The sequence below is a fragment of the Xenia sp. Carnegie-2017 genome, unplaced genomic scaffold (assembly GCF_021976095.1).
Source record: "Xenia sp. Carnegie-2017 unplaced genomic scaffold, XeniaSp_v1 HiC_scaffold_21, whole genome shotgun sequence".
In the NCBI taxonomy this organism is placed as follows: domain Eukaryota; kingdom Metazoa; phylum Cnidaria; class Anthozoa; order Malacalcyonacea; family Xeniidae; genus Xenia; species Xenia sp. Carnegie-2017.
In genome coordinates this window covers 5,792,636-5,806,703 of record NW_025813484.1, presented here as the reverse complement: position 1 = coordinate 5,806,703, position 14,068 = coordinate 5,792,636, and the positions used below count along the sequence as shown (strand labels likewise).

Here is a 14,068-nt window from a genome sequence, read left to right as displayed (position 1 = left end):
TGGCCACGGGATGTCTTATGATGATGTGCTTATTTTTGAAACTTCTCTGGATATGGAACATTCAAAAGACCAAGTTCACAGGTCCTTCTCTCCAGCCATTATTCAGCCATCTCAATTCGTCACTTTTGTTTGGGATAACAACGACATAAATCCCAAAAGTCTCAAAGGGCATAGTTTGCACTGTACAAATGACATTGTCATGCAGCCATCAGATGTTGTAATAAATGAGTCCCAGCCCTCTTCTGTAGACGCCATAGTGTCTCCACAGTCATTCATGAAAGAAAAAACGAAAAAGTTCCAACCACTTCTTACAGAGATACCTTTGTACGTTCAGGTGAAGTGCAAAAATACAGAAGTCACGACTAGCATACATCTATGCATGCACACGGACGAAGTAAAACGCTCATACATTTTTGATAAGCTTTGGTTCATCGCCAGAACTCAAGTCAATTAAACAAATTTCGAGCAGCAGATACCAAGTTGGAAAGGCTTTAATTTTTTGTTGTGCGACAATGACAGCAACAGCTACCATAAAATTGGAAACCTGCCGTGGATTAACAAATCTCCAACGTCCGATGATACTGTTCTGGAACTCCTCAGTCAATAAAAGGTGAAGGCAGAAAAACTTGGTTTGGTCGAAACAGATGGTTGCTAGATATTGCAATATGCCCTAAGGCTGTGGATGTTTTAATGAATCCAAGGTACATAGATCTTAAGAAATTCGTTATTTTGCGGCTTGGCGGGTTTCATACAATGTCTATATTCATTGCTGCTATCGGAAAGAGGTTTGCTGATGCTGGTCTTTGCGACATCGTTATCGAGGCAATTCTTCTTGGTGGATCTTTTGTTGACCAAATGCTTAGAGGAAAGCATTATAACAACGCAATGCGAATCCTAAAATACCTGTGCGAGGCTTTCAAATGACTCATGATTGATAGTTTTAAACATTCGATAAACAACCAAACAGAGCAGACGAATGAACTTTATAAAAGATTAGTCAACTCAGTTGAGTTAGAAAAATTCCTTTCCTCTCCAACAAAGCAACTCATAGAAAACCTTAGCCTACATCACGCTAATCTGCTCGATGAGTTACAAAACTATGAAGATTCTGTCTTAAATGGTTCTCTTGGTCCAACAGCATCTGTGTGGTCGTCATTTTTGAGTATGGTGCAGATATTACTTTATTTTTCAGGATCAATCAAGCCGAGCAAATGGAAATTGCATCTGCAATCGACAGAAAAATTCTTCCCTGGATGTTTGGCTATGATCTTTCCCAACTGCGCACGCTTTCTGACAAAATACCTGGTAACTATGAAAAAGCTTCCAGAAACACATCCTGCTATACACCAAGAGTTTGAAGCAGGTCATATTTCTGTCAGGAGGCCACCAGGAAGATTCAACATGATATAATCAGATCAAGCTTTAGAGCAAACAATCAACAAAGAGCAAAAATCTGCAGGTGGAATTGTTGGCTATAGTACATCAGAAGGAACAGATGAAAGATGGGTATTAACCAGTCATATTGCTGCAAAGTGTCAATCAAGGATGGATGAGTTCCTAGGAATGTCCGATGGTAAATCTATGAGAAAAGATCTTGGAAGAAAGCGAATGCTGCACGACGAAAATTGCGTTCTTCGCAGTTATGATCTTCTTACGGAGTGGGGGACACCGTTTAAAGAAAATACTTGCCTCTTACTTTTGAGTTCTGGATTACAATGAGGCGATGATATTAAGAACGACATGATTAATGCTGAAAAAAAGGGAAAGAAGCACTACGCAACTTCTTTGTGAAACGAATTGAATCAAACGACGAAGATCTGTTTGCACCAATTCAGAAAATGATGCTAAAGACGTTTGCAGCGATCAAAATTAAGAAATCATGCGTCGTTAAAGATAAAAGCTTAACATTAAAAGCGGATCGTGATTTATTTGCTCGATTATTAGTCATATGTGGCAAGCGCGATGTTTCGTTGAGAGAAGTGATCACCTATTCTCTTGGTCCTCTTCCTTGGTCTTTAGCCACTGCTGATGGAGGTTATGTAAAAGCTGTTAAATCTAAGCTGCTGGACAGTGTTGAGAAAGATGTAGAAGATTCCATGGTAGATTCCCTTCTAGTTGCTTGTGTAAGAGTATTTGATGGTGTGGTCATCATTCAGAAGCTAGCCTCTGTACGTTTAATAGCATTTGGCGAAATGTCCGAATATGTCTTGAAACGCATCAACTCTAGTTCTGGTAAAATCATATATTTTGTCACAGACTAATATTTTGACAAATCTTTAAAAGGTAGTGAACGCAAACGACCTGCAAATTTAGAAAGCATTCGAGTTCAGCTGTCAAGAAGGGACCAGAAACGATCCAAGCAATTCAAACAGTACCTAAGTGATAGCAATAACAAAGTTGATCTTGTGAAATTTTTTCTACAAGATTGGTCGGATCTCGAGCACTTCAAAGCCACAATCTCAGAACGAAGTGTATTTGTAACCGTTGAAAGTGAACGTTATCAACTAGAAGTAGCAAATAACAAAGTAGTGTCAAGAAAAGAAGTTAACTTTCGCTCCAACCGAAAAGAAGCAGACACTAAGATGTTTCTTTGTTGCCTGCATGCTACTCAAACCAATATCAGTCCTGGTATATGCATCTCAACTGTTGACAGCGATGTTGCAATCTTGGCTGTCTACTACAAAGAGCGAATTTGCTCTAATTTATATGTTGAACTTGCATTAAAAGGAATGAAGAGAATCTTTCTGTTTCAAAAATTTACGAAAGTCTTGATGAAGTAATGTCTAACGCTTTGCCAGCTCGTCATGCAGTTACTGGTTGTGATTCAACAAGTGCGTTCTTTGGTGTTTTGAAGATTAAGAAAATTGGTGAGGTTTTCAACTTTGATGAAAAGCTTTTTCCGACAGTTCAAGAAATGGTTGCTGAACTATATGGTGTTAAATCTTGTCAGAATATTAACGAAGCGCGCTACAGAAAATTATGCACCAAGAGTAAGATCCCAGAATCGCATAAACCTCCACTAACAAAAGATGAATTGCTACTGCATTGTAAACGGGAAAATTACGTAACTTGTACATGGAAATCAGCATTATCATGCCATGTAATGAATTGTCTCCAACGCCAGAAGGCCGTGGATGGATGTTTGTGAATGGGAAGTTAAGAAGTCACTAGATGAGCCAGAAACCAGCACCTGACTCCATACTCGAATTTTTAGCCTGTGGTATCAAGAAGTCACGATGTCAAAACAATATGTGCATATGTATGGCGAATGGACTTAAATGTACTGACATCTGCAATCGCAGTCCATGCACAAACGTCATACAAAACGAGGATGATGGACACAAAATTGACATATTTGGCAGTGATAAACATGACAAGTTAGATTTCTAATCTGATCCAGTTTGAAATATCGTTAAGTGAGCATTTGTACATCGAACTTTTCAAGTGGATTATTTTGAACACCATTTTGGAAGCAATAGTCATGTCTTACATTTTGATGCTTTTGAAGATGGATTATTTCCACTAATTTCCTGCCAAATCAATTTTAACATATCATTGTAAAGATCATTTAATAACCCAAAGTGGTCCCGCAGTGCTTCTGTGGACAGTGCAAGACGATTACTACGGACTACCCCGCTGATTGCTGTATTTAGGACTGGTTTCCACCATTTATACAAGAAAATCGTTTGTCCGTGCTTCTTAAAAGTAGCAGCTGCATTTTGGCTTCCGTTTGTCGGACAAGATGTCCAACGTCTTCACTGCCGTCCTTGGGGTCATGCTCCATCATTTACGGCTCCACAAGATCTGTTGACATTACGACAGATGACCATCATATTCTGCCTTCGACCCTCGTCACTGCAATGCAGCTAACTCGTCGTTTCATGATCAGGATTTGGCAACGGCACATGACACCTCGTGTTTTCCAGGAGCAGTGGTTGGTCCATAGTCTTATTACAAATCTACATACGGACGAGGCATTTTTCTTTTCCAGTGACTTCGTCACCTAATCTGTCTTGTTTTTGTCAAGTGGGTGTGAAGAGAGTCTGTTCACCATCTCTTTCTATCGTCGGTCTGTTAGTGCCATCATCTGACGGAGCTGCTACTCTCGGTAATGTCCTCTATGTTCTCTTTGTGTTTCACAATTTTTTTACAACTGCTTCTGACGATCTCATCACGTCCATGGGGGAGAGGTTTACAACCTATGCCGATCTGCGTCGCTTGTAGCATCCCCCCTCCTGTGTTTGCGGTATTGCACAAGGTTCGTCGGCCATTGCTCACCTGGTGGTGACGTTTCTTCGCTGCAAACAGCTCAAAATAAGATCATTTAGTAAATAAAAGAGTTTTATGACGTTTGTTGTAATTTTGTATTTGTTTTCCTTCTTTCTCAAAAGCAAGTGATAACAAGAGATATTTGCACTGCCGACATCTTAAAACATTATTACTAGGTTATGAAGCTCAAATTGAAGGCATAGTAGAATTGCCCCTCGATACGGTAAGTTTATTTCCTATCTGTCTGCCTGACTATGTTATCATGCAAAATCGTTTAAACACTTTATTAGTTAATTGTGAAGCAGGGGCAGATTTAGCTATAGCCAAAATAACTTACTTTAGGGATCGATTGGTTATTTTTTATTCTTTAGAAATTTATAACCAATGACTTTGTTATAAAGGTGTTTTAAATTTAAAATGAGCGGTGATAATTTATTTTGCCTAAAGCTGGATCCGCTACTGTGTGAAAGTGTTTATAGTTGAGAGTCAACGCAAACAAAGCAAAAAATCAATTTCTTAAAAAAATGAACTTCCTTGTTTTAAAGGATTAGGGCGGTATACTTTTTTTACCAATTTTGTTTTGTTGACTATTTATGCTATCATAAAGTTTTAAAATAATCTGTTGAAAGAAGCCTAATAAACAAGGAGAAAGCCTGTTTCTTGATAATGTTACATTACTAGTAAGCCATTTTTAAACGTACTGCGTACGGAAACTTATGCGAGATTATTATACATGACGTCTCTACCAAGTAAACAAAAAAATTGTTGCGGAACATTTAGTAGTTTGAACATTTATAATCATGTATTGTCTGGTGCATGGCTGCAACAGTGATAGTAAAAAAGACAAAGAAAACGAAATACATTTCTTTTTGATATCCTAAACCAAAAAACAAAGAGGAAAGCAAAAGGCAAAATATCTGGATAGAGTTCTGCAAGCGTAAAAAATTTCGCCCATCAAAATGAATTTGCTTGTGCTCCCTACATTTTCCCCCAGTGCATTTCTTCCAGGACACTCATCAGACTTTTAAAGTCAATTAATTTTGTTGGTAAGCGAAAGATAATGCTAAGAGTACTTTATAATCATGTGTTGTCTTTATGACCATAACAAAAATAAGATACGAGCATTTATTTTGATTTCGATATTGTTTGATAGAGGAAAACCAGTAAATATCTCAATTTTTTTCCAGGAGGTTGAAAATCTAATTTCTTACCCTCAATGTATGACTATATCCAAAAACAATCAATACAACAATGAAGATATGTTGACTAATTACAAATATGAAATACTTTGGCTTCAATCGACTTTAAAGAGAGGAAAATGACCATTAACCTTTTCCGTCAATCGGAATTATAAAGTATTTAAAAAAGAAACACAAAAAACAACTCCTATAAGGCCAAAATTTGAAAATACAACAACATTTTAGAGCATTAATCAACATCTAAAACTTTGCAGGTCTATCAAGCTTATAAAGTAAGCGAGATCTAAGATCAACGTTTTAATAAATATAGCTCCAAAACCAATATTGTTTCTTACCTTGATTTGGCAGCAATACTTTTCTCACTAAAATCAAGTTGATATCTGCCTGAATTAGGTACATGTTGAAAGGTAGCTAGAACGTCTTGCTTAAGACGATGCTCCACATCATCAAATTGAAAAATTTCAATATTTATGTGAGATGCGTTGATTGCGTATTTATTCCAAGTCAAAATCGTTTTGGAAGAATTAGCCCAATGCTTTACTTCAAGCCCTTGGATGTCTGGTTTTATTCTTCCTAATGAAACTAAAAAAAACTCTCTTTAGTAAAAATTCAGAAAAGGAATTTTGCTAATTTTAGCTAAGCATGAACCTTTTTACAAAACAAAAACTATTCAATTTACATTCGAACAATTCTTAAAACTAACTTGATCTAAACGTTCCAGTAAAGTTGTATGTTGCTCCACCATCTAACGACAACTCCACTGGGATACGTCCAACAACGTAAAACGATGGTGTTATACAAGTTGCTAACTCTGGACTCACGTATTCACCACCGGTCTCAATAGTTTTGTTGAATCGACAAACAATAACCTGTTTAGCATCAAAACATGGTCCACCAATGTATACTTCAGTTCCTCCTAACTCATTTCCTGACCTTGGTGAGAGCACTAAATCTATAAGGATGCAAAAATATTTCACATGATCGATTGAGAAAAATAGAGCACAGGCGAAACAGTCTTTAAATTTGACGAAAAAGCAGTGGAGTAGCCAGCCTGGAAGTTTGGTCATGCTATGTTAAATTTTCTGTGTTCACTCATTGTAAAAACAACAGATTTCTAAAGACAAAAATAATGTTAATGAATAAAATTAACATAGCAGGACCAAAACTTGCGGGCTGGCTACGCCACTGCAAAAAAGCTTCATTCGAAAAAGTTTTTATTGTTAATGAAAACTAATTTTAATTTGTTTGCAACAAAAATGTATCTTCTACTTGAAATTATGAAACCATGAAGTTTCACTTCATACAAACTTTAATAAATCGAAAATGTTATCTTTGTGGGCTTTTAGAGCTTAGAGGTTTGTGACTAAATGGTGTAATATCATAAAACGCTGTTTGAATGTTTCTTTGATTATTTATAGTTAAGCGATGCCAGCATGGGCGTACGGGGCCAAAAAAATGGGGGTCCTGACACTTTCCTACCCAACAAAAACGATATAAAAGCACTATATGACTGGATTGATGTCTAAAACATATTAATAACGTCAATAAGATTGCTAAGTTGCTTGAATACTTCACGTTTGTGTATTTATTGCCTAAGTACTTTAACTTTTACTAACTGATATCGTACCATACTTAGCTATTTTTGCATAAAATATTTTATCCATTTATCATAAGCTTAAAGGTCACCGATTGCTACTCATTTCTAACCATTGTTTCTAAATGGTCAAAAATTTTGCACAAAGTGGCAAAAACAATGCATGTAAGAACGAAAAAAACAATAATTTATTGCAAATAATGCATAGACTATGAATTCATTAATGAAACATCATACAAATGAGATCAGTGCGAATTTACTAATTCGTCAACTGATTATTAAATTGTTACCAAAGGATAACACGTGGAAAACTTAAATATGGCGTAGAATTTGTAGATTTCTCCATGCTTTCAATTTCAATATTTTTGCATTTCCGTGCACCATAAGGCATCCTACCCTAGAAATATTCATTATCACCTTAGCCTCAAACATTAAAGAAACCTTTGCAAAGTTTGCATGACAGTTCCCTGAAAAAGGGATAAGTGATGGAATGTAGTTATTTTGCACACAAATAAAATTAGCACATGACGCAAAAAAATTACGCAGAAGAAAAATGACGCTTTAAAGTTCAGACACTTAATAAAATACAATATTAATTTTAATAAAGTATTGTGTTACTATCCCTTTTACGTTTTTCCTAATGACATTGTTATTCTGTTAAAATTTAACAATATAAAAAGAATTCATATAAAGCGAAAAACACACCACTCTTTGCAATACACCTGCTTTGAATATTTGTCTTGGTAGTTTTCTGTTGTCATACGACGTTAAACTTATAACTTATTACTCTAATATATATTTAATTCAATTTAAATGTGAAAGCCAGAAAGACGTAATGAAGGATGGAAAATATTGCCTGATAAATTTTAAAGCCTTAATGTTACTGTACCCCAACTATGGTTTAGATAAAAAACACTTTTTTTACATATTTAAGCTACGCGAAATACTTTTATCTGACAGTATTATTAAAATAAATAGCTAAGGAAAAGGTCGAAGATAATTTGCCCAGTAATAAAATTTTTTCCTATTTGCTTATTTAGTTTGTTAATTATAGTAATTAATTTTCTTATTGTTTTGTCCACAAAAGACCAAATATTGCACAACTTTTGGGCATAAATTGCCCGACATTACTCCTTTTGCTCAAAATTGGGGGTGCTGCTTCATCCCCAGCACCCCACCTTGTACGCCTATGGATGCCGGCAGTTTATACACCTATACGGCATTATAAAATTTAAGCGCAGATTTTGAAGACGACTTGCTTTATAACAGTATTTTTCTGGGGGCGGTTATATATAAGATTGTATATAGGTAAGTCCTATCCAAAGGATAAATTGTGTTGCATAAAGCACGAATAAAGGAGAAGAGCAATCCATTGGATAACTATCCATCGTACTCTCATTGCTATGCATAACTATGTAAAGGAGGATTTCACCTAATATTTTTTCCTGTAAACATTTCCAGAATAGCGAGCTGTAGCAAAGTGTACAAACTACGAGTACAAAGAAAGTCATTTTTGCGCGAACATCTTGTTGAAAACTCATTGCTCCGATGTCTCGATCCTCTTACACACCAAATTTTTTTTCTTATTTTAAGAAAAAATGGACTAATTATAAGAAAATTTTCTTGAAATAAATAAATAAATAAGGAAATATCCTTGATATTTGCATGTCAAAAGGTTATATAGGCCTACATATATTCATTTGAGAAAAAAATGCGAATATTTTGTTTCCTAAAGCGAAAAAAAAACAAACAAATAAACAACGCGGGGTCTGCTCCAATTTCGGGGGTTTCCTCGGAGTTAAAACAATTTTAGTCACAAAGCCGTATGTCGATGAGATTGCTTTTATTTATAATTTTATTAAAATGTTGAAATGAATATACTGCAGTATATTTTTGATATCAAAAACTTAGTTTAAAATAATCGGAAAACACGACCCAGCAGGAAAAATTCCGAAATGGATGAAACTTGTTTCATACTATTCTTTGACGAAGTCCTACAAAGGGTTTGTTAACTCATAAATACTTTACGAGGTGGTGGCGTCCTAGACCAAAATCGCTCGCAAAAATTTGATGACGTCTTAGACGAAACGACGTGTTTGCTAAATCACTCTAATGCAACGTGTCTGCCACGTGTATTTCACTGGTTCTCTCATTTGAGTCGATTTTCCTTCAATAAATGAGCGAAGGTGTTCAGCAAGCTTTATGGCAGGAGAACGACACATTCAAAATTCTCTTTCCATTCTTCGGTTATCATATATTCAGAGACAAAATTATCCCATCATGCGCTTGTTCTTCCTGGACGAACCAAAAATCTTCTTGGCCTTTTTTCATATGGCTTCTTTATTTGATAGTGGTTGCGCAAGCCACTAGAAAATACGAATGTGCGTAGAGTCGATATTCTTCTTTTATGAGCTATTAATTAAAGCTGGGAAATCACAAAAATCACGTCCTCATTTAGGTTCGCCATATTTGTTTTGAATTTTAAAAAATGCGGGAAAACGTCATTGACGTCATCATTTTCAAAAGGCTCCGTTTTTGACTGTCCACATTAAAACAAAACACATATGTTTTCAAATCCTCCCAAGATCTTTGTACAAATTATTATTTTGCCCAAAATTGATTCTTAAAACATTACGAAATACAAATTACTTTTACTTTTAATACAAAACAATATTTACAAATCTCGCAAAATATCTGGACTCCTACTGTTTAAATGTTTAATTCTCGTACAGTAATACACAGTGCTATGACGGGAAGCAGAAACTCTTTGATTTCAAAACTTGTAATTTCAATAAAGAATAATTTCGATTAATGTGGTTCTACTCTGCATTTGTTCAAGAATTGTACTGAATAGTTTACTATTCTATAGTAATATCATGTTTAAAAAGTTTCCAATAGAAAACAGAATTATATCATGGTCATTGCATTAAGTTCTTTTTGTAGCTCACCATGTTTAAGATATTTTCTTTACATGCACTCTGTAGAATCTGTTGATCTAAATTGTTATTTAACTACAATTGAAGTGTCTTTACCGTAGATTTTCTTCGTATAATTGTGTGCATGTTCTATAAAACGCTAAAGCATATCTTTGCATCGAAAGCGTAAGGCCTGTTTTATACGTCGCATTTTACATATGTCGAATGCATTCGAGACATAAGAAAATGAGATAAAAATCCTCACTAAGTTTTGTTTTGACTACATTCGACTTATGTAAAATGCAACGTATAAAACAGGCCTAACAGCAGCATAAGTCTATCAGAAATCAGGAAGGAGTGAATGATAAAAAAAAATTCAAAGTGTAAGATTTTCATCCAAAATTTCCTATTCACTACCATTTTTTTGATAACCGATTCCAGACTCCTTTTTCCATGCAGGTAATTTAATAGAACTCGATGGTTGAGTTAAATAATGTCTGGAGGGGCTAAGTCGACTGGGGCCATGTTGTTAAAATCATGGATACCAAAGGACCTATTTCTACTGTTTGCTTTGCAGAAAAAATATCCTCAACCTCCCCCTGATGTCTATAGTCAATTAAACACATTTTTCAGAAACAAACACATTAGCTTTTTGGCATTCATTTATAATGCCAACACTTTAGTTGTTTAATTGTTGGATGTAGTAGTTTCCACAAAAAAGAGCATCTCGATTCTTACAGATGAGATATTTGCTTGTTTTGTTAGTTCATAAACGATTAAAAAGAAATTATACGTGCACTTGAAAAGCCATAAAAAACGTATTAGCTGAATATCGTTTTTTTAAGACTGACTTGAACGCCAAATATACTAATGCTTTCCTGTTTTTGTTTGTAAAACTTAGCAAAATTTTCTGTTATTTTTTAATGCATTAAATTGTAAATTTACCAATCTATTTGCGCAATAGTTTCCCTAACGCAAAAAAGACCCTGCACATATTACTCAGTCGGTAGATATTAAAAAGAAACGTTCAGACCAAACAGTACCCATGATTTGAAGCAGAGCTTGTTATGTTCTGTTTGCTGACAACATGCAGGGAAGATGAAGGAGCAAGGATGACTGGAGATGTTATTGACTAGGCAGATTCTTACAAAAACTGATAAAGCTGAAAACACAAATGATTTATTGTTTTTTTCCTATCCAGTGTTTCCTATTCATTGTTGGCTGCTTTTCCGAAAGAAACTTTTATTGACTTTTCAAAGTTTTTCCACAACTTTATGCTTCTTATTTCTTTTCATTAGATTGAGGTATAGAGGTAACATAATTTAATAACATTATAATTTATAAAAAGCTTTTGCGTTTCTAGAATAAAAGTACGCGAAATGTACTTAATTCATTTGGTTTTATTGCCTTGCTATTACATATGCATTACATGCACTTCATCAATCTTGTATAAACACAATACCAAACTGGATAATAGAAATGTGAACAAAATCCACTAGCAACCGCTTATGAAATTTATCATTGAGGTGGAAACATTAATCATTCAAATTGTGCACTTACATTACAAATATAGGAAAGATAAAACAAAGAGAAAAAGAGGGATGGAAGTATCAAAAACACAACTGAATTATAAACATCATTGCAAGCACAAGTTTTTGACGATTTTTTTGGATTTTGCCCAATTCATATATCAATAAAACAAAATCAAATTGTGCTACACTTTACAAGTATTTAAAGCAGTTACTATTCAGAAAACCAAAAAAGGCTTACTCAGTGATTTCTATACAATATTCTTTGTTTTCATCTATCAATTTTATGCAAACTTCTGCCTTAATATAATATACTATTAAATTCAATAACAGAAAATCCATTGTCTAATGTATGAAAAATCCATTGCTATCGTGTAATTGGTTCGTTCAAATTTTGTCTTAATGCGATTGGTTTGACCGATTTCGACTGTTAGCCAACTGAACTAACATAATCAAGCACCTAAGCGTACTGTCTGAATTGAATGTTTAATCGTTTCATAGTAATTTGTTAAAGCCAGATAGAAACTACAATCAGAGCCACCATTAGAATTCAGGGAAATCTTTTAGAAATTCATATATTGCTATTAATGCTGCTGTCCAGACTGCGATTTTTTCAAGAAGATGAAAACTTTAGGAATAAATTGTAAATGCTCGGCAAAGACAATCTTGCAAGAGACATTTCAGTCATTGATGTTGAGAAAAGCAAGACATCATTGTTTAGAGATTTCTCAGCAGAAATTTACATCCAAAATCCTAAGTAAAGAATAAATGAAGTGTATGCATGACTGTAAAATATCAAAGTCAATTTATGCGAGTATGTGATGCGATTTATGTCAATCTGGCTTATGGTAAGCGATGTGAAACTTCTAAAATTGTTGTCGGCGAATTACTTTTATTTACGATTTCTTTGGCGCTTGGAAAATCTTGGCCGTAATATGGCAGTAAAATACTACATTCCTTCAAATGTGTTTCAATGTACAAAAAATCTGTAGCAATAAGGTACCATGCTATTATTTACCTTATTATAAAAAAATTTTGGGGGCTTTCTAGTTAATGATCATTGATAATTTAATCCTTGGACAGTTCTACTATACATTAATTGTTTAAGATTCGAGCGAACTAATGTTGATTAGATGAGACACTGTTTACTATAACCGGTGATTATGAGTCTTTCTGATCCATGAACCTTTTTAGGTTAACAATTTGACTGGGATAGTATATAACATAAGCTGTTTCACATGCATGAAATGTTGTCCTATGTCACATACTGTTCCCTTTTCTAAATTAACACCTCATGTAGAGATGCCAAGGTGTGTTGATCTACGTCTCAAATTCGCAAGAAATTTCGGTGTAGGAAAAACATTTTCTATAAAGTAAAAACTTTTTCATAGGTATGAAGATAAATACTTGGCTGTTTTGCCTTTAAATTTGGAAAACATCCAAGTACTTTTCATGAACACTAGGTAATTTTTCTGATGATCATTATAGTTTCAAAAGTAACTCATTTCAGATTTACGTTTTAACAAGTTTTGATTATGTGAAAAGATATTTATCATAACCAGTAAGCATGACACATGAGACAATTTTAATAATTTCAGGCAAAAATTTTGTATAATGTGTACTTGTCATTTCATGTAATTATATGACTGTTTGTAGTAGCAAATACAATGCTACTAGTAATTGACATATAGCACAGCTTGCATAGACTTACAGCAGATAAGAGTTTGGTGAAATGCCCAATAAACATCAATGGCTTTAAGCTGTCCATAATTGCAAAGTTTCACTCTCACTAACTTGTTTAATCTTTGGCAAAATAAAAGATCGAATATTTTCTAAAAAGGTGATTTTCCTGGCACTGTATGTGGAAATGGTTTAAAGGTTACAATAAACGTGAATGGTTTGAAAGCTTTTTTACATCTATGAACTGTCCCTTGTAGTATCTCATTTCTAACTTAACTCGTTACATAGAGATGTGAATGGGGATATTTAGGAGAGCCTATGCTTGAAAACTTGTTAGAAATTTTTAAATAACATATCGTTTTTTGGTATAGCATAGTTAGAAAGTAAATTTTATGTTCCTAGGCATGCTAATAAGCCTTAAACATTATGTTTTCTGAGAAAAAACGTAAGCGAAATGTGTCGTTTTCATGGAAAAACGATGCCCACAAAAAAATTTTGTATTGTACTAAAAAGCTAAAAATGGCATTTCCAAGCATTTGAAATTCAAAATTTCCCTAAAGAGCATGACCCCGCCTCTTCAATGCGGGGAACGCTATTAAATAAAATACATACTTATATAGGAAGTTTATATGTGATGATTCTTAGTATAAAACAGTTCTCGATGCCCGAGAGCAGAGCGTAAATATATGTAGTGATGTTAAAAAAGTCACGAAAACTACAGATTCATCTTGACAAGCCTGTTCCCTGATTGCTCACTCTTCAGGAGATTTAAGCAATCACGAAACAGGCTTGTCGTAATCAATCTGTAGTTTTCGTGATTTTTTTCAACATCATGATATATATATATGTATATATGTCCTGTGTCTCAAGTGCAGGAGTCAC

At 34.5% G+C, this 14,068-nt stretch overlaps 1 protein-coding gene across 2 annotated transcripts in view; it reads right to left on the bottom strand.

The window, feature by feature from the left end:
- The window catches only part of LOC124444320 (sushi domain-containing protein 2-like), a 47,942-nt gene that overhangs the window by 13,894 nt on the left and 19,980 nt on the right, over positions 1–14,068 (bottom strand). For both annotated transcript variants that reach the window (XM_046994901.1, XM_046994902.1), the window contains exons 5-6: positions 6,172–6,420; positions 5,804–6,050 (exon numbers count right to left, since the gene is read on the bottom strand). In XM_046994901.1, coding sequence (XP_046850857.1) covers positions 5,804–6,050; positions 6,172–6,420 — 496 coding nt within the window. The remainder of the gene's footprint in view (positions 1–5,803; positions 6,051–6,171; positions 6,421–14,068) is intronic.